The following is a 26,905-nucleotide window of genomic DNA, read 5'->3' as shown; positions in this document are numbered from 1 at the left end:
ATTTTTTTTTCGACCTCGTAATCGATCTTGAACTTACATATAAGATGAATTAGATTTAAATACACAGCATAAACATAGTCAGAATGAGCAAGTCACATTGTGATTATGCACTTTCCGTAACAACAAACTACAACATGGGCAAATGACATGAAGTTTCTGTTAAAATAATGTGTTAAAATTAATTTATACATAGTTTGAATATCTGGTTAAATTAAAGGTAGCTAGCATGGTTCCTTTTATTACCGGAAGAATACCTTGAAAGGCAGTGTAAAGAAAACAGTCCCTAATGGACTGATAGACGTCTGTAATGACTTCCTCTTTCCCCTCGCATTTCCTCTTTGAGATATTTTCATATTGTTTTCCTGTGCATTCACCCCCAGCACCTGTGGTAGGTTACTTCTACACAAGTTACTTCTACTGACTAGTAACAGGCATACAAGATCTTGTACAGAAGATGCATCTGTCTCTCAATAATACATCTAAAGTGCATAAAACTGAGCTTCCTGCAATCGCGAGATTGCAATCAGCTATTTCGAAAAATCAGTCCAACTATCTATGAATCAGTAGGGTTTTTTTTTTCCCATCCGCTTCTGCTTTTTGGTCTGGTTTCCTATATCAAAATGGTTGTGTGGTTGAGTGCAGAGGTGCTAAAAAGATAAGGGGTGGGGGGGGGGGGGGGGGGGGGGGGGGGGGTTGTTTATGTTCTAAAACTCTAAAGAAGAGACACTCAACGTGAGAGACGATCAAGACGTCAGCAAAAATATTCCTTGTGGAATACAGCAAGAGCAAACAAGCATGCAATGCTAAAAAAAGCACATGTTCAATTGGTTCTATTGCAAAAAAGGTTTGTAGGCTCACGCTCAATCGGCCCAAAGTCCGGCATCCGACCAGCGCAGAAGGTCTCTACGTGTTACTGTCTTTTCTCGAGGCAAAGTATTTTTTGATTAAATGCAATACATTTGAAAATGTATTTTCTCGTTATTTCATATGACTCCATAAATGAAAAGGTTTTAATAATATCTGTGCATCATTAAATGTGAACGAATGTTTGACTATTCCTTTTAACTCTTTAATGAAAATAATGTCAAAGTCAGTTAGAATAATCAAATGTAACAATTTATTATGTCAGGTAAATGTATCATGCCAATTTCATAAGCAATTCAAAGATAATCGATACAAAACATCAAATGCTCTGGAATAAAGAGAAGAGATGCAAACCCAACATTATACATGAAGCTGAGAGTTTTACTCTCAGCCTCACGGGCTAATCTGAAATACAGAAAAGCCCCGATCTTCTCGTTGCATTTCCTTATATAGACAGAAACTTCTTTCACATGGAAACACCTGCTAACAATGGGAATTTACACTCAGAGTTGACACCTTTTGGGGGGTAGGAGACCATTTGTCTACAGACCACCTTCCTTTGTGTGCCAGTTATCCCTAAACTCTTAAAAACCTTATTACCTTTTGTTTTACTTAGTTGGAAATGAGACATTTGTACCAGTCGCACTGAGACATTTCAAATGATACTAAATATGTATAAAGTCGATGATAATCATTCATATTAAACTATACATTTTCTTGGGTGAATTCAGGTGATCTGAGTATGAGAGAGAGGGGGTGAGGGATGAGGGAATGAAATGTAGATTAGGATGACTCGGAGGTGTGACTTTTGTCTCAAATGGTGAGTCCAAATGGTAATTTCCAGCAAGATCCTGTCTTCTCAGGGTCTGGTCGCTCCTTAACCAGACTGTCCGGCATTTTCTAATTTCTCAAGTTTTACAGGTTCATTAAAGTATGAAAATATGATTATTACATAAATCAGGTCTTCTTAACACTACATGGCAAAATGTTTGAGAACCGGTAAGGTCAGGTTGGCAGTCGATGTTTTAAATCATCCCAAAGGACTTAATTGAGTGCTGTGGGTGCCACATACGGGAATATATTAAATGAGTGATTTCTTCTTTGCAACCATGTAAACAGGCTTTATTCAATTTTTGGATCTTGTACCTAATCAAGCCAGTTTAATTTCATTCAGTCACAGACCTCTTTCAACTGTACATGAGATAGCCAAACCGGTAATTAGACGGTGTCTACGTACTTCTGGCCGAATAGTGTATGTTCATGACTGTGTAAAATATTATTACAGTTGTTCAAATCTATACATTTCTGAATGAATGTATAATATGGATGCCTTGTCCTCATACCTGGGCTAACCGGCTCCTGTGAGGCTTTCCGCAATATCTCGGTCTGTTTCGAGGTCAGGGTCTGTAACTTGCCCAACTCCTCTGTTAGCTCAGTATAGGCCAAAGCCAGATTGACTCTGTACAGAGAACAGGAGAAAAAGAGAGAACGAGAAAAGAAACAGTTTTAGTATTAAAACCACCAAGTTTAACCCTCATTGCCATATTCTTGTTATATAAATTAGGCTCATACTGTAAATTGCACTTATTTACAAAAGTAAACATTACATACCAAGTGCAATTAATCGCATGCTATGACTGCCTGCTAACCAGCTGAGATGGAACTGCACTGGATCTAAACCGCACATATAACTGATAATGACAATAAAACATATCAGCAGTATTTCCTCAGCACTTATGACATATAAACGCAATAATAAGGTGATATGCTTCAGCACATAACAATGGTTGACAATTATGTTTATGACAGTTGGTAACACTTTTTAACTGTGATATGTGTCGCTCCACCAGAAAGAACATAACGCATGACTGTGCCAGAGAAGAAAACAGAGTAGTTTTTAATCATATGACTCTGCTGCCGTCACTCACCATGGCAACAAAATTTCTAAAAAGCCCCAGTCATCACAAAAATTGCCAACTGATTTCCTACATAACTGTGGTAGTCTCTCGAAGCACTCTGTGGTCTCCTTTTTCTCACATTATAAAATAACTTTAACTCATAATCAATTTTTCATGTCTAATTGTTTTTTTTTTTATATGATCATATAAACAGTATTGTATAGAATAAATTAGGGTGGTTTATTTAGCAGAAATGACTGGTCAACTGTACATTACATCTTAACTTGCAAACTTGTTGCTTTCCTTTCATTGATACTCATTTCACAAAATATTTAATCATTTTATCAAATACTGTATTGATATTATCTTGTTTACTCAAAAGATACATTTTTCAAACACACAACAAGCCTGACACAGATGAGTGATACAGTACATTTGTGATAATCATCAAAAAGTTTATTGTAAACCATGCCAACTAATTTTGATGCAAGGAAACAGACACTTTGTCATCAGATGCACTTTATCTGATTTTCTGCAGACCAAATTCACAAAAACCTTCGCCGCTTTATTCTAAAAAGACTCATCACTTTTGAGATTGTGTCAGATATATCAGGAGAGACATTTCAGTTTTTACGCTTCAGAGGGCACATGCCACCACTCACTTTTTTAAACCTGCCAACATTCGCATGAATTTGAGAACCACAGAGAAGTATATAGTATGTGTAACCATCATAGTGTTAAATTAACTTTCTAATAATAAAAAATATAAAAAAGCTAATCTAATCACTGCAAAATTGAAAACAATTTCAAAAAGCTTTAAAGGTCAACTACCACTTTGTCTATGTAAAGTCACTATAATGCATATTTTAATTAATTGCAAATGATAATAATGACTAAATAAGAAAAAAAAAAACATGATGAGAGTCAAACATGTATGAAGGGGCCAATTCTAATCATGAAGTTCACTGCATTTTAATAAGATGAGTGAAATGAGTCAGCTGCCGCCAAAAAGCGGTCTGGTGCAAGGTCACATTCTAGTCAATTTTCTCTCAGTTAGTGGAGGACTAAAAATCTTTCTCAGCCCTCCACCCACCCAAAACACACACACGCACGCACACACACACACGCAAATAACCATATGGCCCAACGATATCTGAATAAAAGAGATCCAGCAGCATAGTTGCATAATCATGCCTTGCATATGTTTATATTGAGACTACTTAATACCAAAGAACAAACTGACCTCTGTATAGGCAATGTACTGGATGCTCATCTTTAATTTGTATTCATAGACCACAGACCAAAAGAAGCCAGAGGCCAATCGGTTCTAACCAACTCAAACCACCAGTGATCTGCAAAGTTTTCCCCTGTTGCAGGCCAATTAGCCATAGCATTGGATATTCTTACCGTTCTGCTCATTGTGTCCATCATTTGGCCCTCTGGGCTCCTGAGCATCCATTGTACTCAGCGATAATGAGTTTCCTTTCTCTTCCATCATTACAGACGCCTGAGCAACAACTCAACTGTCCAAGTGTCATTCTCATTTGATTAGACACTATCTATCAAAGAGGTATTTACAGCAGATTTAGATGATGTGCAACACTTCTTTTCTCACCTCCACACATGCTTGCTCATACACACACACGCACACGTGCACACACACACACACACACACACACACACTCCTTTCCTTTTTTGTAGAACAAAAATGAAACATCACTGAGCTTACTTAAGCTGGACTGTGATGCTATTTTCTTCTGGAAACAAACTTTGTTGCGTTATTTTCCTGTTATCTCTGTAAAGCTGCTTTGAAACAATCTGTATATAAAAAGCGCTATAGAAATAAAGGCGACTTGACTTGACTTTTGTTGAGCAGCTGCAGTACTATTCAGTACAAAAAAATAAAAAAATACCGGTGGGAGGATGTGTATGTGTGTGTGTGTATATCTGAGCTTTTTTATGTGAATATTGATGATGATGAACTAGTGTGGGAGGGATGGGTATGTGGGCTGCTTGAGCGGTGTCTGACCTTTGTTCTGAAACTAGTATCTATAATATTCTTCATCTTTTTGCGAACAAATGTTGGCTATATGTATTTACCTTCTATTTTTCAGCAAAACTTCAATATAAAGCAGCCAAATAACTTAATCAGCACAGCACACACTGCAGACAATAAATACCATACAAATACACAACAAATAAGGACCTTACACCAAAGAGCATTATTAAAAATAGTTGCGAAACATCCATCTCAACTCTTTTTTTGGGTAAATAAAGCACTTTAAGTTTTGCTATCTGATGTCAAACCAAACATCTCAATGTACGCACACACACACACACACACACACACACACACACACACACACACACACACACACACACACACACACTTAAAAAACAGTTTAACTGAGAGTTTCTATACAATGAGGTGACACTCTCTGGTTTATAAAGTGGCATGTTGGGACACCACCACCATTTTAACTGTTAGTTAAAGATAGTTTTTATTTAATCCGTAGCAGTTAAGCAAATTTAGCTGACAATGCATTAATATTAGCTAAATATATCCATTTTCAATACGTTTATTACTAGCTACTAGATCAATAAAGTTACCATTAAAATCAAAAATTTGATCTGTACATTGCTTAAGAAAAAACATATAACATGCACATTTATGAAAAAATGAAGATGGCGGGGATGGCAATTTCAATTAAAGATACCAGAACATTGTTAGAAAACAAGACAAAACATCAAAAAACTACCAGCATAAGAATGTCTGAGTAACTGCATGCAAGATTTTGGCCGTTTTCTGTTAAATCACGGCTTTTACAAGAACCAGCAGTTCAAACAGAGAGGGGGAGTAGAGTATGAAACTGTGAGGTGCAAAGAGATGTAGGCACTACTGGGACCTTCCTTTCCAAGACTCCCCATTTCACTTAAACACAGGTTACTTTCAGTTCACCTGTATTCTTTTCAGCGTCAGTTAGACTTTAGACCACTTCTGTGTGATTGTGAAAGTGATCTGGAGCCTTGCCAATTGCTATACTGCCCTCTACTGGCACATATCCATGGCCCACACATTTAAAGGGAACTAGCCATGCAATTGCAGCAAAACCCACAAAAAAAGTATAAGCAGCTGTGGTCTTTTAATCAAGGAAATAGACACTTACTGTTCATCTCCAACTTTCTTTATCCACTCCACATCACACTGTCCACATGTGGAGCTCACCTCCTGTGCAAAAGACAGTCATGTCAGGCTTTATACTTTCTGTATATTACCTATGTGCAATCTGACCTATATGTGGTTTCTTAGTGATTTGACTAAGATTTCTAAGTGACACTTTACAATAAGGTTTCATTAGTTAACATTAGTTAACATGAACTAATAATGAACTGCACTTCTACAGTACATCATGTATAAATCTTTGTTAATGTTAATTTCAACATTTACTAACAATACATTATTAAAATCAAAAGTTGTATTTGTTAACATCAGAACAAACATTGAACATCTAACTAAAGTTAACAAAGATTAGCAAATACAGTAATACATGTATTGCTCATGGTTAGTTCATGTTAGTTAATACATTAACTAATGTTAATAACTGAGACCTTTTTGTAAAGGGTTACACTTTTTTTTTTTTTTTGAAAAGTCTCTCACCAAGGCTGCATTTTTTGATTAAAACAGTAATATTGTGACATATTATTACAATTTAAATTACATTTCTTTTTATAATATTTTAAAATGTAATTTATTCCTGTGATGGCAAAGCTGAATTTTCAGCATTAGTCTTCAGTGTCACACGATCCTTCAGAAATCATTCTAATATGATGATTTGGTGCTCAAGGAACATTTCTTCTTATTACGAAAACAATTTTGCAGATACATTTTTTTTGTGCAATACATAGTGCATCCTTGATAAAAGTATTCATTTCTTCCAAAGAAATCTGAAGTCCAAGTTTATAAAAGCATAAAAGGTCATGTCACTGCTGGAACTGAGACTAAATTCAAAGGCAAAATTCAGTTACTAGGCTATAATTGAAAGACGCTCATTTTATTGAATTTTGATTGTTTTATTATTACTCATCACATTGTTTTCTATCTGTTAAAGCACAGATAGTCAAATAGATCTGCTTCTCTTAGAAAAAAAAAAGTTCTACATAGAACCTTAAGGCGAGACACGGCAGGCATGGTTCTGTTCTGTCAGGCAGTTTTTATATAGAACCTATTAGACATTTCCATCATGGATCCTTTTATGGATTTAGTCTTAAATAATTAATTTGGTTTTATTGACAGTTGATTTAATGGATTTTTAATTTGAATGACATTTTATTAATTAAGCAGCTTGTAAACATACCTTTTCACTAGAATTTATTTTTAAAATAACCCGTCAAACACTAAAGTATTATGCAAACATTTAAGACATTTCTCTTTATATAGAACCTTTTTTGGTATAAATGGCATTTTAAAATTGAATCTAGAATCCTATAGTTGAACCTTTTACCTAAGAGTTTGATTTTGGTGAAAACTCTATTCTGACAATGTGTAGTTCATATGTCTTTAAGCATGTGCATGTCACTGACCCTCTGTCTCTGGTTGCTTTCCATGTCTCTCAGCTCTTCCCGTAGTCTCTCACAATCAGCCTTGAGCTCCTCCTCCCTCTGACACGCCCCCTGAGCCTCGTGCCGTACCTCCTCTAGCTCCGCCTCCAGGCGCTGTAATTTGAGGTCAGAGAGGGTGTCCAGACTTCGGGAGCTCTGTAGGGTCATGGGGCAGTCTAGCACTAGGGATGGGACAGTTGTCATGATTAGATAAGCCAAACACATTGCGTCAATGAATAAAACTGAACATCCGTCATGTGCCTTTTACTGCTAGGACAGGAGAATATGTAGCAAAATCTGTAAAATAGTAAAATAATATTAAAAATATTTTGATGGAAAAGAAGGTCAACATACACAGCCTATGCAATACAATTTTTTTTAAAAAGAGTAAAAGTAACTAGGAAATATCAGAGCTTGCAAGGCAGAAAAAAGCAGTAAATATAAGCTTGTGTTTTTTATACTTTAGTTCTGTGTAAATTGAGTTCTGCTGAACTGTAAATGTCTATAAAAAGTTAAATAGCAATAAATAAGTTAAATAATATATAAATTAATAATAATAATTTATTTGTAAAAAGCCTTTCACAAAGGATCCTTCAGAATGCAAATGACAGACCAATCACAATTCAGTATGCAAATAAATGTAAGAAAGAAGATCAAATCAGCCAGATCTATCTTACAGTGCATGGGCCAGACCTGGGCCATATCAATAAATGAGAGTAATTTTACAGGATGTGGGTCACATCTGGGGAAATTGAGGTAATTGTTTGTGTCCGTTTTCAGCGTGTGGGCCAGTTTTGGGCTGGGGACCCAGCCAGAACTGAGCCAGAATTGAAGCAAGGATGAGGCCCCTGGGAATCTCCATTACTATCTGGGAATCCCCATTGCTATCTGGGAATCCAGTACAGTGTGGGGATATTGTCAATATGAATGATTTGAATGCCAATGTGAGATTTTCAAACTTTAAGTTATTAAAGTATGAAGTTTAAAAAATAGATGGCACATCAAAGGCTGAAATTAAATAAATCACCAAAAATGTCAAGTATAATGTTTCATGAATATCCATATATTGCTGGTGTTCCTCAAAAGAAACATCCTCAGAACACAGGATGTTGCAGACAAATTGTCTGACAGCATCAGATCTATATCTGACCTCATCTGTCACTCAAAACAGGTTTAAGCGAGACCAACAGATATACCTTTTGTGTTTGTCTACACTATGCAATGGGAAATTCTCTCCTCCATCAGCCAATGGAAAAGACGGCAACTTATCTGGACAGGAGGTTTGGTTGTTGCCCTAACATTGTTAACAGGGCAGAAATCCAACCTAAAGTCACCCTACATGCGTCCTTTACTCCATGTAGCTCAGAAACCTTGAAGATGGAGAATACAAGACTGAACTATTTCCTGTCAAAGCGTCCTGCTCCTCACCCCCGGCGTGGGTGCTGTGATTCAGCAGCTCATAGAAAAGCAGTCCTTGAGCCAGCAGCTATTGTGACAGTTCAGCAATAAGCAAGCAGAAAACACACACCCCTGCACGCCTACATCTCACACCAAATCCACAGTGAAATGGATTTTTATTGAATTTTTTCCTCCATAGTTGCATGTAATATTTGTATTCATTAATGCACACAAAATTGACATAATTCTTGTATTATTTTCTGACAAGGTTACAGAACATCTCTGTTGAGCAATTTACATAAATACATAATTTACTTGAGTTCTCCGGGATTATCTGACTCCTGTTGAGCGCCTTTGAGTTTGACTGAAATGTTTTAGATTCCTGAAAGAGAACGCATGTCCTTTCCACTTAGTTACATAGTCTCTTTGTTGTGAGAGTCTTTTCTGAACCTCAATCCGAATAAAAAGAGACAGTGAAAGGAAAGAGAGAAAGGAAGAGGGAAATGAGGCAAAAGGAGAGAGATGCAACACAACACTGCCATCAGGGGAAAAAACAAAGAGGACCAAAAGGACAAGAGGACCGATGCTTGGTCTGTTTGAAGTCCTTCATCGGAGAGGGGCTCTTTGAAATGAAACTAAATTAGGCTAGATTGAAAACTGGACAGAAATTGTGAAGCATATATAATGAAAAAGGACACTTCAAAGACTCAATACACAATTGTTGGAGTGGAAATCAAATGAGGCAGGCACATAAAGTGACAAATAATGAACATGCTGATATATAAACCTAATAGCAAATATATATAAATGGCAAAACACCAAGCTTTTAATTGTCTTAACCACAAAATATGAGTCAGGATATGAGCAAATGCATTACTTAAAGTCATTGCGGCCTCAGAAAAACATCAAAATACAGAATGAAGTTTTCAGCTGAATATGGGAATTTAGTGTGGAGTGATGAATCTCAATGAAACACGAGTTGCATGGTGATGCTCCAGAGCGGAGTCTTCGAAAATCTGGTGAGAAATATAATAATAAATGCATCTCTACCCAAGTGAAGCATGGAGGGAGAGGTGTTATTGTGTGGGGAGCCTTTTAAGCTGCTGGTATTGGTGAGCTACTTAACTGTGAAAAGGCATTTAATGCTTTGGCATACAGGAGAATATTGCAGAATGGCTTGGTTCCCACAAATGAAAAGTTGTTATCTAAAGAGGAATGAGGATCAGATGTTATTTTTTAACGAGACAATGCTCCTGTCCACACTGCAAAGACAACCGGGAGCTTGAGAACAAGTCCATCAGGCTCATGTTTTGGCCTTGGCCTTTGAATCCTACAGTGAATATTTGGTCTCACATAAAACTCAAATGAACTGGGAGACATTTTTCAACAACTGAACTGCTTGAAGCCATTAAATGGATAGTTAATTTTTCATGCAGAGTTCTGTAACTGTTTACACACCCTCATGTTGTTCCAAACCTGTATGAGTTTCTTTGTTCTGTTGAACACACACACAAAAAAATATTTTAAAGAATGTTGGTAATCAAACAGTTGACGGTAGCCATTGACTTCCATGGTATTTTTTCCTGCTATGGAAGGAAGTGGCTACCGTCTACTATCTGGTTACCAGCATTCTTCAAAATATCTTATTTTGTGTTCAACAGAAGAAAGAAAGTCTTACAGATTTGGGAGAACTTGAGGGTGATTTTTATTTTTGGGCGAACTATCCCTTTAACAGAGAGTGGAACAACATTGACTCTTCTTCCTGTAAAAAGCTGTCTGCAAGTTAGGGAAGGCTATTTTAAGTTATTTTATCTACATTATTTGTGCAATTCTTGCTCATTTCCTGACCAGTGATTTGTGATTAAAATGGTTAAGACCTTTAAAAGACCACTAAATATTTTGCCAGCTTTTTGTTTTGAAATAAATGTGACGTAAGATCATACAAAGTGCAGTACAGACCGAACACACACATTTTCATGCACTCTTTACTTGTAGAGACCTATATGACATTCACCATGTAGTGAATACAGCAAGAGCGAAAGAGTCAACAGTAGCGGTTTTAATCACAGATCCGCATGTCCTAGACCACTGACTGATTTCTAAATGAACATCTGCATGCACACACACAAAACAAGACTTACTATGCGGGTCAGGGCTGTGTAGTTGCAGATACTGCATGTCTTTGTTGTGTAGCTGTGTGTTGAGTTTGTGCAGAGAGCTTTCTCTCTGCCTCAGAGCCGACTCTAGACTGTGAATCCGCTCGACGTGCTTCTCCACCATAGACGTCTGAGACCGGAAAAAGAAAGAGAAAAGAAGAGAGGGAAAGGGACAAAGATGAGCACAAAAGATAATAAAATATTAAAACTGAAACACCAAAAGAGAAAGCACAGAGAGTAACACGGGCGAAGAGGGACTGATGAAAAGATAGACAAGGCCAAAGAAGCCATTACTTTCACCATGCAGATTCTCACCACATTCACGTCTATGTGGAATTTTTTGTCAGCAATAAAAGATGAGGACATGTAGATCTAACAGCTGATAGCTGGCTGAGTGTTTCAGAGAGGCGAACGGCGCAGATGCTCAAAAGCTTGCATCATGCAATTTTCAAAACTTCACTCTTTTGGTCCCAATCCATTCGAAGCCATTTGAGACCCATGTTTAAAACTGAGAATTGAAATGTGCAAATATGATTACAGATATCCAGCATCATCCACTTATACGAGGGCTTGGCTGGGAAATATAAGAGCCCAATTACATTCACACAGCCTCGTTAGGACGTACGCATAGTACAAGATTAATCAAGCGGACACCTGGTTGGATTAAAGCCTGAAGCACATGGAGAGGCTAATTATCGCAACTGCCCATCCGCTCGGCAGCCAAACTTAGCATGGATGTCGGGGAATGAATTTTTAGAAGAGCTCTCACCATCTTGTCCAGGTCTCGCTGAAGGCTGGACTTCTCCATGTGGATCTTCTCATAGGCCTGAATGACATCTTCAAGCTGCTCCTCTCGTTCTTTGCTCTTCTGAAGCTGCAGAACACACACACACACACACACACACACACACACACACTCCTATCATTGCATTGACTTTCCATTGACTTAATCCTCACAAAAATCTTTTTGCACTTTTACATTTTCATCAAAACAATATTTAGTGTGTTCAATATGTGCTTTGAATTACAAGGACAGTTGGGCTGTCCTCAGGCTGTATAATGACAAGCTGTTGTAACATTTGGTATTAGGCAGGTGTAGTATAAGAATATATTAAAAACATTCTCATTTCTTTTTCACTGGCTAATATGGAATGTATATGTTCCATACAAATTTTGCTGGAAGCTGTGACCTAAATCTTATGCATTTATCTTATTTATTTTTCTGCCACATACTTTACTGTTAAGCAACAGTATTAAATGTTAACTATATTTCAATAATATCAGGGCTCAACTAAGGAAAAACAAGCATTTTTTTCCCCTTCTAGTAGTTCTGATTTTTACTCTGATTTAAACCTTTTTTATTTTTGTGCCAATATATTTCACATTTACTAGAAATAAATGTATGTGTGTGTGTGTGTATGTATGTGTGTAAATATATGTGTGTATATATATATATGACCCTGGACCACAAAACCAGTCACATGGGTAAATTTTTTTAAATTGAGATTTATACACCAATGATTATTTATTCAGCTTTCAGATGATGTATGGTTTGTTAGGATAGGACAATATTTGGCCGAGATACAACTATTTGAAAATCTGGAATCTGAAGGTGCAAACAAATCGAAACATTGAGAAAATCACCTTTAAAGTTGTCCATTTATGTTCGAGATTGTGCTGCATTCACTCACAAAAATAAAAGTTTTATATATTTATGGTAGGAAATTTACAAAATATCTTCCTGGAACATGATCTTTACTTAATATCCTAATGATTTTTGGCATAAAAGAAAAATCGATAATTTTGTCCCATACAATGTATTGATACTTTGCAGTCACGTGATATCTGGCGGGCAACAAACGTGGTTAGTGCATCCAATCGCACAACAACTATCTGGCATGTCGTGTACACCTCAAAACACCAACTTTTGTATATTAAAACTGGCAACGTCCTGGCAAGATCCTTGATTAGTTTACTGGTTTTCGTTGCTAGAGAATGACGTTCTTGCCCGCCAGCCAGTACAACTGACGTCACGTGCAAAGTATCAATTGTTGGCTATTGCCACAAATATACCCATGTGACTTGTGAATATATATATTTTTTTCTTTATAAAATAAAAATTTGCAACATTCTGAAAATTATGTAGTTGTAATCTTAATCCATGATTTTATTAACACACTTTTGCTGAAAAACAATGGAATATGATTCCTTAGTTGATGACATTCTTCAGTTTTTGCTATCCTGTTGACAAATCAGCAACAGAAAACCAAAGTTTATGTTTACAAGGCAAAAACATGGATGTACAAGATCAACAAAAAGAAAGCTTTAGAGTGGCGAAAGGGCTAGTGACTGTTCTGTCAACTGTTCATGTTGAATACATGTTTCACATTCTGACAAATTGCTTGTCAGTAGAAACAGGTTAGGAAAAAAAGAATAAAAACATTTATCGACAGAGGGTGTTCTACCTGATATAAAAATGAAACAAATGCATTCGTGTCGTTGCCTGCACTTTCATTTTGATACAGACACATAAGCATCTACTTCAATTATCATATAACACACCTCTGCGCAATGATCCTTTGGCTTCACAGATAATAGTAGCTTATTTTCAGAAAAATAACAGAACGGGTTATTTACTTTCAATTGCGCTGCATTAGATCTCTGCGATAGCTCATGACTGCAAAGCTCTTTGGTGTTAGGGAAAAAAAGTAAAGAACGAAACACAACAAGACATGAATAAAGGAGGAAATCCACAGTCAAGCGATGATAGAGGGGAAGAATAAGGAATGTACACACAAAGTATCAAACGTCAGCAAAAGCGAGGGAGGTGTGGGAGAGAGAAGAACAGATGACAAAGAGAAATCTGTCTCTTCGACGAAGGGAAGGCTGCTGGGTGGCTATGGAAACACATAGCAAGCATCATTAATTAATGAGACGCTTCGCCAGGCAATGAGCCGAGAGATGGAGAGAGAGAGTATGATCTTCCCATTTACACTCCACATCACAGCCAGTCGGGGGAGACGATTGAGAGCGGGCTTCAGGCACGCAAAACCGAACGCTTCGTGGTCTAGATTACGTAAGGCCTTTGTCATGAATGACTGGGCATTCAAAAGTTGTCCTTCATTACCCTACTAATCGTATTACTGTAACTCTATAATCTTTCCATTTTGTGTTGTGTAATCCAGATTTACAAAACAATATAGCCAAATCACAATATAACAAGAGCAGAATAACAGATGAAATGCAGTCCAGAAAGAGGAGGATGTGTGTATATGTGTTTGTCCTCTCACCTCGAGGGTCAGCATGTTGACTCTCTGTTGCAGACTGCCATTCTCTGACTGGAGCAGCGCTGTGTCTTTGGGCTCAAAGGAGCAGTAGGAGTTTCTGTCCTCTCCAAACTCGCTTATCATGGGGAACTACACACATGTACAAGAAAAGTGTCATCACAGACACAAACCGCCATTAAACAGAATCATTTAGGACTGGTTTCACAAACAGGGCTTAGATTAAGCCAGGGTTAGGCGTTGGTTTAATTAGGACATTTAAGAAGCTTTTATAAACATGCCCTAGAAAAAAAACATTACTGGTGTGAACCTTGAGAAAAAACACTGGCACTGACATATTTTAAGATATGCCCTTGCAAGTTGCTTTCAGGTAGGACAACTCAAACATGCAGTTTAGTCTGGGACTAGGCTTAAGCCTTGTCTGTGAAAACAGGGGTTTGAGTTCATTAAACAGTTGTACCACTTTTGGCACACAAACCATCATTATATTCACTAACCACCCACAATCTGGTTTAACCGGGCACTGTAGCACTGTTTAAATGAAGTCATTGGCTTTCTTTTTAGCACAAATATTCATTTTTTGTTCTATGCAAATGAGGTCTAGAGATCTTTTTTTAAATAGATGCTTGTGAAAATTCTCAAGCAATTATGAAATGATCAAGAAAAGCATTGGGCATATATCCAGATGATAGGTATAGTGAAGCACATTTGTTGTTACTCTCTCACCACCTTCCTTTCCTATAAAACAAAGGCAAAAGCCAAAAATAAATACATTCTTTCTTTCTTTAAAAAAGAAATGATTACTTTTATTCAGCAAGGATGAAGGGTCAGTAATGACATTATAATTTTACAAAAGATTTATATTTGAAAAGAACAGCAGTTAGCAGTTTGTTTTCAACAAAAATATTAAGCACCACAACTATTTTCACCATTAATTAATATACATTTTTTTGAGTACTATATTTCTGCATTTCAGAATGATTTCTGAAGGATCATAATGGCTAAGTAATAAGTAATGGATGCTGAAAATTCATTTTTCTCATCACAGGAATACATTAAATTTTTAATTATATTAAAATAAAGGGATATAAATCAGTTATTTTAAATTGTAATCAAATTTCACAATGTTGCAGTTTTTACTGTAACACGTTTGTTTTTTTTGGTCAAATAAATGCATCCTTGTGACAAAATCTTACCAACACCAAACCTTTGAACAATAGTGTATTTGCAACACCGAAATGATTTTTTTTTTGGAGACCTTTTTATTTACTGCCCTCAGATGGGATAGAGTTCATCTGCAATTTAGCAGCATATGATTAGACTTACCTAAACATATGTAAAACCAGTATTCATCATGGTGTTTTAGGTAATTGCCAGGACATACAGTATACACACTATAATATATAGCAGTAGATGCTGTGTGCACTGATGTGCTGGATCTTATACATTTTTACTCCCACAAGGTTTGAGAGCCGTGTGCATTTGCTCCCCACTTTTAGCCCTTTACTAGGCAGTGAGCCATAGTGAACGCAGAACCCTGGAGGCTCTCTCTCTCTCTCTCTCTCTCTCTCTCTCTCTCCTTCTGCAAAAACAGCTGTTCTTCAGAGCCTAGCCATCCTTGGTGCGTATACATGCATATGTTTGGGCAGGGCCAACCCAAAAAGCTTTAAAAATACCCAGTCTGGAGCAGCTACAACCTGCAGCTCCCCAGAGACCTGGAATCTGTCCAACCTACCTAGTCGTACGAAAAGATCACATCAAATGAACCAGCTGCACACTCTGTTGAGTGTGTTACTGCACAGCACAAGCATTGTGCTCCTGATTTGTACTCCAAGGAAGATAAACATTCTCATCTAAATGTGAATAATAATCACGTGTTCATGTTTAATTATTAATAGAGACGTGATCTACTTTCCTAACAGCGATCTAAACATCATCAGGAGCATCTTGCATTGTGTGTATAAGTGGCTTTGTGCGTTTTTATGTGGATGCGTGACATGCTAATTACAGAGAGCATGCACACTTGTTCATGTACAGCTCGGCTCACGTGTCAGCTGGCCTATAAATAAAGCTCTTTCATACATGAAGCAGGCACAGCTCTTAATGAGTGCTGTCATGCCACAGTCATTAATCAACTCAATGTTATTTGCTTAGCATAAACTCTGACAAGCTTAAATCAGTATTCAGCTGCTGAACTCACAAAGATCACTATAATTTCACAAGAAAACTGTAAAGCAACTCCACAACAGTTATTTAAAACATTTGGCATCTACCAGCATCAAGTAGGCTTGCTTGATACATGAAGTGGTTAGTTTAATTATTGCTTTATGCTCTTTCTCAGCGCAGTTCTCTGCTGTGCGTGAGGTAACCATATTATCATTTGCTACGTGTGTCCACTCTACTTCACTCTGATTAAATGTCCTATATTCAACGTCTGTGACCATGTCACAGTCTCTGCATTGATGTGAGATGAGGCAGGAGAAAAGGGTTTAGGGCTAACAAGGATGTCTACTACACCCTAATTTTGACTGGATGATTATGTCATATATATATATATATATATATATAAAGGCCCCCTGAAATCAAAATTTAAGTTTTTTAGCTTTTAGTATGAATATGTTAGCCTTAAGGTTATGAATAAGCTGGTGTGTTCCAAATCAATAACAAAATTCGCATTTAGGAGACATAAACATTAAAACAAATCCAATCAAATCCAATCAAATGCTCTCTAGAATCTAAATAGCCCCACTCCCTATGCTATAAATACCACCTGGCCAAAGCAACCGTTGACACTTCACGGAGCAATATGGGTTTGAGATGTGTGCTCGGTTGCTCAAACGCTCGAGTTTTATTCCGTTTTCTAACTGTACGTTGGTTAAGAATGAAATGGCTAGAATTTCTTCACATCTCTATTATTGAATCCAACGTATCATCAGCGCTCAGATTCGCTTCCATGGTGCTGTCAAGTACGACTTGCAGTCTGTGAGGTAAACTAAACGCTATTGGCTATTTTAAAAGGGTGAGGGGCCATTCAATATGCCCCGCCTTAGCTTCCTGTTTCAGTGGAAATTACGTCAACGCATTATACAAAGCTGCGTGTTCAAAGGTACTTCAATGGGCCTTTAAGCATCCCTACACTGTGGTAAAGTAAAAACTAATTTGATAGGCAACGCCATTTGAAAATGACTCATTTTAACATTTTAATTAGGTTTAACAGACTATTTTATCTACAGTAGCATGTGGACAATAAATGTCTACCAATGCCAGTCCACACTATCGGTAGTTACAACACCGGCCGACATCTAAGGTGACCACTGCTGATATCTGAGGCTAAAGGACCTTTGAGGCGTTTTGTACCTTTATCTCGTAAATCTTGAGTTTTCTTTTGATGTCTGCATTCTCTCGCTCGAGGCCAGCCAGTCGAGTCTTAATGTCCTGGTATGCGCTGATGAGGGCGAAGTGGGAGGCAGAGTACATATCCTCTGATAAGGGAGAGCCGGACCAGCCCACCCCACAGCCATCTTCTTTCAGACCCTCGTTACCCCCCAGCAAGCCCAACTGGCCCCCGAAGAGAGACTCCATGACTCCTGATCCTCAACCTGTGAGATGTGAGAGAGAAAGAGAAAGGTTGTTTATGTGCATCAAAAATGTGAGCTAATCAGCCTTGGGAGGTTCGTCCTTTCATCTTGAACATAATTTATCACGACTTCTCATCACTTATTCAATGGTTCTGTTATTGAGCGTGCTCTTCCCTTTATAAGCTCCACTTCACCCTCACTCAGGATAATTATTTCCTTTCTCAACCACACTTCTCATTAGTATTGACATCCATGCCACAAACCACCAAACCGCACCAAACAAAAGCGTCTTTTGGTCTTCAAAAGCATCTGAAGACCAAGGTTGTTTTCTTTCTCGACCACATGCCCTTTAGCTTTTCTGGATATGTTTGGTCATTTTTTAGGGGGGAAATATGGACCGACCACAGTCAATAAGACGTCATCAATTATTCAGGAAGACAAAAGCCAGAGATACATAAAAGGGCAGAGCGGCATGACCTGATTCAAGTACATGCTGTGCTGCTAAGAGGATGACATCACCGCCTAGCAACAATGACTGAGATCACAAGTACAGCTGCCATTTCTTACAAGCTTCTACAGGGTCAGCAAATTTTGACATTAAATTTGCTGGAGAGAAAATTGGGCATGTCAAAAATCAGCAATAATTTACATTTTTTATTGATAGTGTACATATAAACTGTGTTGCGAAACCTAATGAGCTGCCTAGCTGTCGTCTTTAAGGCAGCATCCTATCTGAAACGAAACCTCTTAAGTGACAGATTTGGAGCGCTCTACATAGGCAGCAACTCTATGCGTCATATAAATAGTGCTTCTCACACAAACCACACAGGAGATATGACTCACAATCGATGGCAATCGTTTGCTGTTTGCATGTTGCTAAGCTAACAACTCAATACATAATATTGTGTATACTTGTAATATTTTGTAATTGGCCCATTTGTTATTAGACTGAAATAATTTGTATCCATACATTTTAGCTTTGATTATGTACAGTTGTAAAAAAAAAAAAATCCAAACAACATTTATAATGCTAATATTACAATTGTGGCCATTAATTATAAGCCGGTATTTAAATGGTTATCAACATTATATAAGATTTCGTCTAAATAAATAAAAAATGAAATATAAACTAAAATCAACTTGAAAAGTAAATTAAGGCACCACAAAATTATAATATACATTTTAGGGTGATCCATTTTTCTGAATTCTTTCATGAATATAAAATGCACTGCCACTTTTGATTATGTTTAATGCATCATTCCTGAATAAAAGTATTAATAAAAAAAAAAAAAAAAAAAAAAATCATACTGATCTCAAACTTTTGAATAATAGTGCACAATTGGCTAAAGACTACATTTATCAGCGTTACTAAATTGTTATTTTTCTATAACTAAACAAGATTATTAGTTTTGTATAATAAAGTTTTATAGAATTTATAATAATATATTTTATTATTTATTATAATATTGGCCGATAACCAATCATAATAATAATAATAATTTGTAACAATACATTGTGCATCCTAATATTTTGGAACAGCTTTCCAAATTTTGGAAAATTGGTAACTGTACTAACTGCTCAAAGACATTGAACCTGACTTGAATGCATGATGTGTCAGGCAGCCATGTGTGTAGAGGTGTAGCTCTATAAGTCCCGTGTGTTGCCTTCACAGCCCACTGTCCACACTATGATGAATCGATGCAGTGTCATCAACAACACACATTCACACTAGACAATACTGCACTCAACACCAAGGCAGGACTCAAACATGTATAGATAACATGGAGTAAGCTTTTATTAAGATAATATGGATATGTATGCAGCATAAGCTCGGCCATCTGATACACCACGGAGGTGTGAGGAGATTTAACTGCACACAAAATGAGTCAGATGCTTCTTACTTAGTAAGCTATTTTTGATCAATTGCGTACCAATGTTAAAAAAACATACAAAGAAGCCTTGGACCTCTTCCTGGGTGTATTCTACTCCCTCTCTTTCTCTCCATCCTTCAGGGTAATCCAGAAAAACACCCACTCACACCAATACATTCGCACAGGCATGGCTAAGCAGCATGACCATGGGGGAGAGATTGCTCTTCTGATGAAGGTGTGAATGTGTGTAGGTGGAAGAATATCACTTTAGAGACATTCCAACCCACTACATTAATGCGAGTGTGTTCTCACTCAGGGCTTCTCTGTGTGCTGCAGAAGGAGTTGCAGCACAATGCACTTATCTCATGTGATGTCTATGTTATTGCAAACATAATGAAGTGGCATGCCCATATAATCTGTTTCTCTGATAAAATAGTTGCATGATTATCATAGTAAAAAAAAAAATGTTTGGCTAATACACAGCAGTCAGAAATCACCTAATTACATTTGGTCAATCCGATAGGGTTGCACATTTTTTCCCTGTGGAATTCAAAATAAATTATGAAAATGTCAATGTTGCTCTTTTTCATACAATAAAAATGGCATTGACTGGCTGTCAAGTTCGTCTGCAATTTTGCGTGGTTTATGAAAAATAAAAATATATATTCCTTTATTAGAATATATATATATATATATATATATATATATATATATATATAAATATTAAAAAATTATAAATAATTATATTACAAGTAAGAAATATACAATTCTTTATTATAATGTAAAATATAATGTGCTGCATGTTTCAGAGTGAAGCACAAATAAATTTTGTAATTTTTGTATATATTTGTATATATTTTGTATATAATATATTTCTGACTTTATTTTTTTATAAATAAAGTTAAAACATATTACTACTGTAATGGACTGCCTGTTTTGTTTTCGTATTATGGACTTTTAGTTTGTTTTTCTCAGTTACCGGTTTCCCGCTCTTTATTTGTTACCATGGTTTTTGTGAGTCACAGTTACGAAGCCTTTCTACTTGTGGATAACTTGAGCTTGTTTTATTAATAAATCTTTTGTTTGTTTGAACTCTTTCATCATCATCATCATCATCATCATCATCATCATCATCTGGACAAAACTACTAAAATTGATACAATGAATAATACTCTGGATTACGAGTATTTTAAAATGTAACAATCTAATTACAAGTACTTAATTTTTGGAATCTGATTACATAATCCAGATGACATATAATCAGTTACTAACTAACTACCCAGCACTGCAACCAGTATTTCAATCTGGGTCTCATTGCTCACTGATTAAAAACTATTGTTAGACTTACATAAGACAAGTCCGTTGTTAAAATGTTTTTATTCCTGCCACTGGTGCCCCCTAAAACAAATAGATGCATGATTCCCCTGCTTCCTATTGACAAGAATGCTGCTCTTGCACAAACATACAGCCATTCCAGTCTCAGCGAAAACAAGAATTTAAGCACATGGATTATACATGGATCTGACAATTTGTCAGGGTTTAAAACCCTGGCAAGATACAAAAGAAAACAGACAAATGGGACAGAATCTTTCCATGGCTAGCTCACCAGACATCTATCTTCCCATCTTCCTCCATCTCACCTATTGTCTTTCTCTCCCCTGCACCTAACACTTACACTCTCCGCACACCTATTAAGAATTCCACAGCTCTCCTCCCTGCTTCATTAGAGCAATTACCACAGGAAGTCATTTGTTACCTGGGGCCTAAATGGCACTGGCACAGACATGGACACACACTTTCTCTCTCTCACACACACATTCGCACAGAGATTTTTTCAGGAACTCGTTTGCAGTTCATCATTATTAAATGACCAAAAAAAAAAAAAAAAAAAGTAATTAAAGCAATGAATTAATACCCAAATGTATATGTAAGCACATTATTTGGGGGTTTAAAATGTGTACATTTCCTCAATTAATGTGTCTCATTTGCAAAAACAACCATTTCGCATTTAAATGTGCTCATTGTAAAGTCACTAAAATCATTATGAGATTGAAACGAACATCGTTTGCCTTAATAATGTGGTGGGCATCACATTTTCTTGAAATGATGCTAATGTTCTAACTGGTAGATCAGCACGTACACCCTCTGAATTATTTAATAATCTGTCAAACCAACTATCCAAAATTTAGGAACGCCAGCATCCAACTCTCTTCTGTAGACAGTGCTATTGCATAATTTCCTTCAGTCACACTTGCTCATGAAATTGGCTGTCATCCTAAACATTTACCACAAGCCACATGCAAATACAGACAGCAGGACACAGTCGTATCGGACTCAAGCCCATTTTGTCACGGGGAATCTGGCTGCTATAATGCCATATCATGGTGCAGACACAAACAGACACACACACACATACACACACACCTGTTATTTCAGTGGGGTGTTTATGTGTATTTCTGGCATGCTTTGTGGCCCCTCACTTGGCCGACGATTAGCAGGGCTGCAGGAGAAGTGTGACTGCCTGTGATAAAAAATGAAAGAAAAAAATAAAATGACCACAGCGGTTCTACAGGTGTATCTTCACAAACACACACACACACACACACAAACACACACACACAAGCAAAAATATGCCTACATACACATCTATGCATCCTACACTTTATTGGGAGATACAGCCATAACACAAGCATGACAAAATGTAATTGGATACAAGAGATGGGATGACAATAAAAGAGCAAAATCACATATTTTAATACCCCAAAACACAATATACTGTATAATACATCCTTCATTCTTTAAAACGAATGGAATGGCCAGCCAGTAGATAATATTTAGCCCCATTATATATTTATTATTTTAAAATTTTTCCTTTTATATGTGTCAGAAGGAAATATATTTGCATTATTTATTAAACGTTAAGATATCTTTGCAAAAAAAGTTACAATTAATGTAATTTGCATTTAATATAAATGATATAGCTATAATGTAACTTAATTTATTATCATTATTAATACAAAACGCACAAAACATTAATATATATATATATATATATATATATATATATATATATATATATATATATATATATATATATATATATATATATATATATATATATAAAGAAACTATTTTAGCCAGCTACATAATGTTACCTTGGTAATATTTAAATTAGTAGGATTCTGTAATCTTTAATGCTTAATATTTCACAGTAAAACCAAATGTTTAAGCTTGCAAGGAATAATAAAAAAAAAAGATGTATATGTATGTATAAAACTTTTGAAGTATTTTAATGCAAATTTTGAATATGTGCTGAAGACACCTCAATGTATCAATGCTTGATAAACTCTTTTTTAGAGTAAATATGTGCATTAAGGTGACAGAAATTGTGTTTTGTGTTTGTTGAGCCCTGATTAGTTAAATCTGTAACATTATGAAAATACCTAGCATCTACAGAATCTAGTCATATTTTTGCTTTTCCTTTCAGTTTTTAGTAATTTAGTGGCTTTAAAAACTTTAAAGCAAAACTTTTTTTTTTTTTTTTTACAGTCAAATTTCTCTGACTAATGTAATTTTTACTGCATCTAAGTTAGAAACAGACTCCCTGTGAGTAACTCGCATTGGGCAACTGTATTGACCATATTGATAGCAAAACGCCTACTTTGGAGTGAAGATCGGGCAGGCACAAGTTGGCACGAGTAGCAACATAACTGAGTGGGTGTTGCAGAGGGACTGTGGTTGAGCCTCGTGGGCAAATCAGAGCAAGTACACGTGTATTTTTACCATGGAGTGGGAGTAAGGGAGATAGATTCTACCACAGTCACAACTACAAACTATGAGCTAATGTGCTCTTTTTGTTGTTCATAGCCATGCTAGTATGTGGCGTTCTCATGTAGAAGCATATAATGCACTAAAGAGGTTTGTGAGTGTGTCTGTCTCACACTGAAACATTATGTTATGTAGCATGTATGTAAACAATGTAATGCAAAGAGGCCATTTGATAGGGTTTTAGCTGACAAACGAATGCATGTGTGATGTGTTCAGGGCAGAGCGATAGGAAGGTGAGCACAGGAAAAGCAAAGCACAGCAGGTGTGGGTGCTGCATCCGTAGGTGGAACTGGAGATGGATGAGAGGGGAGAAAGAAAAAAAAGATTTAGTTAAATTTCACAGCTCACTATACTGCACCTCTCCTTTCTCTCTTTCTAACTATGCTGCTCCTCATCATCCTATTTCTGGGTTTAGTTTTCACTCACTCTGTCTATTCATCCACTAACATCTTCACCTTTCTACCTCCAGATTTTCTTCTTGAGCTTATCCCTGCAGAAAAATCCAGCATAAAACAGCATGAATTCCATGTTGGTCCAGACTGGTTTGGTTTAGTGCTTGTCCACCAGCTAGACCAGCACTAAACCAAACCAGTCTGTGCTTGCATAGTCATGCTGTTTTCAAGCAAAACCCCACTCCCATGCTGGTCAACATTCCTTATGCTGTATTTTTCAGCAGGATTTTAACTGTTAGCCTCTATCTACCTGTCCATTTTTGGCATGTAACTACAAACCCACCTCTCCCCTAGTTATAAAATTAGAAGAAATTTTACATAAGCCGCTAATGATGCACTCCGTAATTTGTTCCTCATTAAAAAGTTTTCCTCCTAAAGTCAAGAATAGTGCTTTTGAAAAATCATGTACGCTCACAAGATGAATCTATCTATCTATCTATCTATCTATCTATCTATCTATCTATCTATCTATCTATCTATCTATCTATAAAAGGCTCTTTTTTTCTCCCCCAAAAAATCAATCAAAGCTGTCACGCTAAAATTCGAAGTTTGTTTTTGCTTTCCTAGTTAAAAATGAGTCATTATGAGAATTTATTTCTTTAAATTTCAATTCATTTTATAATTACAATTCGAATTTGCAAGTTTTATCTATCCATGTACACTGTAAAGTGAATAGTTGGATCAACTTAAAAAAATTACTTCAATTGGTAACACCTAAAGAAATTAAGTTTTCTCAACTTAAATGATCATGTTTTATCATGAAAAACGGGATAATTTAAGTTGAGAAAACTTAATTTCTTTAGGTGTTACCAATTGAAGTAATTTTTTAAAGTTGATCCAACTGTTCACTTTTTACTATCCACCCATCCATCACAGACGGACGGACAGACGAAGAGACAGATAGATAGATAGACAGATAGATAGATAGACAGACAGACAGACAGACAGACAGACAGACAGACAGACAGACAGACAGACAGACAGACAGATAGATAGATAGATAGATAGATAGATATTATGTTAAATGTAAAAGTTATCCTTCCATCCGTCCATCTAGACAGTACAACACTGACCAGTATGTAAGAAATGAAGATGGTGGACAGAGGAAAGTTAAGTGAAGAATGCATGCAGCTTATGGGTACATTATTCAAAATGAATGTAATACATTCAGTACTGACACATAAACAAAATGAGCTCCCCCCTCTTCACACCTAGCAGTGACTCTGTGATGATACAAAATCAATAATAGAAGTCAGCACCCTGAGCGCTGTTCACTAGGTGTTCTAGTTCATTGTTCCGTCACATAGCAACTTCAGCAAAGAGGAGGGGCGCGCGGAGGAATGACTTATCGGAAAACATTGGCTTGCACTTGCAGAATGCACTTCCTTCATATATGTGCGTGTCAGTTTTTCCGCTCTATGTGTTGATGTATTACTGCATTACCAAAGTGAAAGCTCTGAAGTGTCCTTAGCAAGGACATTTAACACTTCCAGTGAATGTCTAAAAAACATTCACTCTGGAAATCAGGTTTCAGGGAGTATAGAGACATGAAAAAGGAGAAATAAACAATTGGCTCTGATTAAACTGGGTGTTACAAAAAGGATGTTGTGGTCTCACACCCACACCAGTGAACCCAGCAGAGACGAACACATTGCAATGAATGCCTCCCGAGACAATCAGAGGCAGGCAGGCAGGCTCTGATGTCACACGAACGCATGTGGAGAGAAGAGGTGATCAGCATCTGCTCCGGCATTAGTTTTTCTCAGAGAAAAAGGAGGAATGTGAAGGAGGGGGCCTGGGAATGGCTGATCGTGCAACACTCCAAGAAACATGAAGATCAGAAACGAGGAGTGGAGAAGATGAAGAAACTCATGCAGGGATTGGCGAAGTGTGAGTGGCAGCATCACGATGTTGGATTCCCACGCACAGAAAACGCACACAAAAAAAAAAAAAAAAAAAGCGTGAAAGCCATTTCACAATACACGCACGTGTGCATGCAAACAAACAAACACCCACACATTCATAAACAAATAGATAAATATATAGATATATATATAGTAGTCTGCATATGCCAACACCAGAGACTATTTTATCTGAGGAAAATGTCAGAATAGCACATTGGCGATTCAAGCTGTTCTATACTGAAATGTTTGTTATGCAAATTTTCAATTAATATAAACTGACTGAGACCCATACATATTCAGACTGTCTTGTACCTTTCAATATGGATTGAAATTTGCATGGAAATGAAATGCAGATGACATTATGCATAGTAAAACTAGGTGTTGTAAGCTCTATATATGGTTATTTAGGGGAAGAAACGGTGAGGAGATGAATATACACACAATCTTCTGCTGAATTGGTTTTATACAGGGAATTTTCTGCAGGTTCTGGTTTTATAAATCTGAAAACTTTTCTGTGTACGCCCAACTTTTACATAGAAATCTACGGAAAGTTTTATACATGAGGCCACTGGTGTTTGGGAATGCAATTGGCTCAGGCATTACAGAATGATCAAACCAACATTTGAAATGCAGTGCAATGAAATTGGTCAGCTGGTTAGTCCAGTTATCCAATCACATTCACTGTTAAGTCACAAGAGTTTTTTGTTAAGAATAGAGGGATTTATTCTATAAATGTGTTTCAATCCTAGTTTATGTGCATGTATACTTATCGAATGAAAAATGTATCCGTCTCAATTGAGCGCATACGTTTTTTATGCGCATTTTTAGGATTTTTTCCAAAATGTGCATAAAATATGTGGATGGAAACACTTCAGTGAAGAATAACAAAAAAAAAGGTAAAATCAGAATACTGCTTGCCACATGCTTCCCAGTTTTGTGTGCAAAATGCATCAGAGGCTGAGACTGCATTCAAACAACATTTAACCCCTTAAATGTCACCGTCCCGCTAGAGGGTCGCTAGGCGCTCTTTTTTATTGCCTTTTTTTCCAATCACATATTTTAGTGCTCATCAT

General features: G+C 36.7%; 1 protein-coding gene across 2 annotated transcripts in view; it reads right to left on the bottom strand.

Moving 5' to 3' along the window:
• tbkbp1 (TBK1 binding protein 1) overlaps positions 1-26,905 on the bottom strand; it is a 42,201-nt gene that overhangs the window by 5,117 nt on the left and 10,179 nt on the right. Inside the window, exons 2-9 of one of the 2 annotated variants that reach the window (XM_079851290.1) lie at positions 22,073-22,169; positions 17,557-17,798; positions 14,206-14,331; positions 11,685-11,789; positions 10,901-11,045; positions 7,344-7,543; positions 5,930-5,991; positions 2,208-2,323 (exon numbers count right to left, since the gene is read on the bottom strand). In XM_079851290.1, the coding sequence (XP_079707416.1) occupies positions 2,208-2,323; positions 5,930-5,991; positions 7,344-7,543; positions 10,901-11,045; positions 11,685-11,789; positions 14,206-14,331; positions 17,557-17,781 (979 nt within the window). In that variant the 5' untranslated portion in view covers positions 17,782-17,798; positions 22,073-22,169. The remainder of the gene's footprint in view (positions 1-2,207; positions 2,324-5,929; positions 5,992-7,343; positions 7,544-10,900; positions 11,046-11,684; positions 11,790-14,205; positions 14,332-17,556; positions 17,799-22,072; positions 22,170-26,905) is intronic. The other variant, XM_079851291.1, reaches the window with a different exon arrangement.

Source organism: Squalius cephalus (genome assembly GCF_949319135.1).
Source record: "Squalius cephalus genome assembly, chromosome: 19".
Lineage (NCBI taxonomy): Eukaryota > Metazoa > Chordata > Actinopteri > Cypriniformes > Leuciscidae > Squalius > Squalius cephalus.
This window is presented reverse-complemented; position numbering and strand designations above follow the sequence as displayed.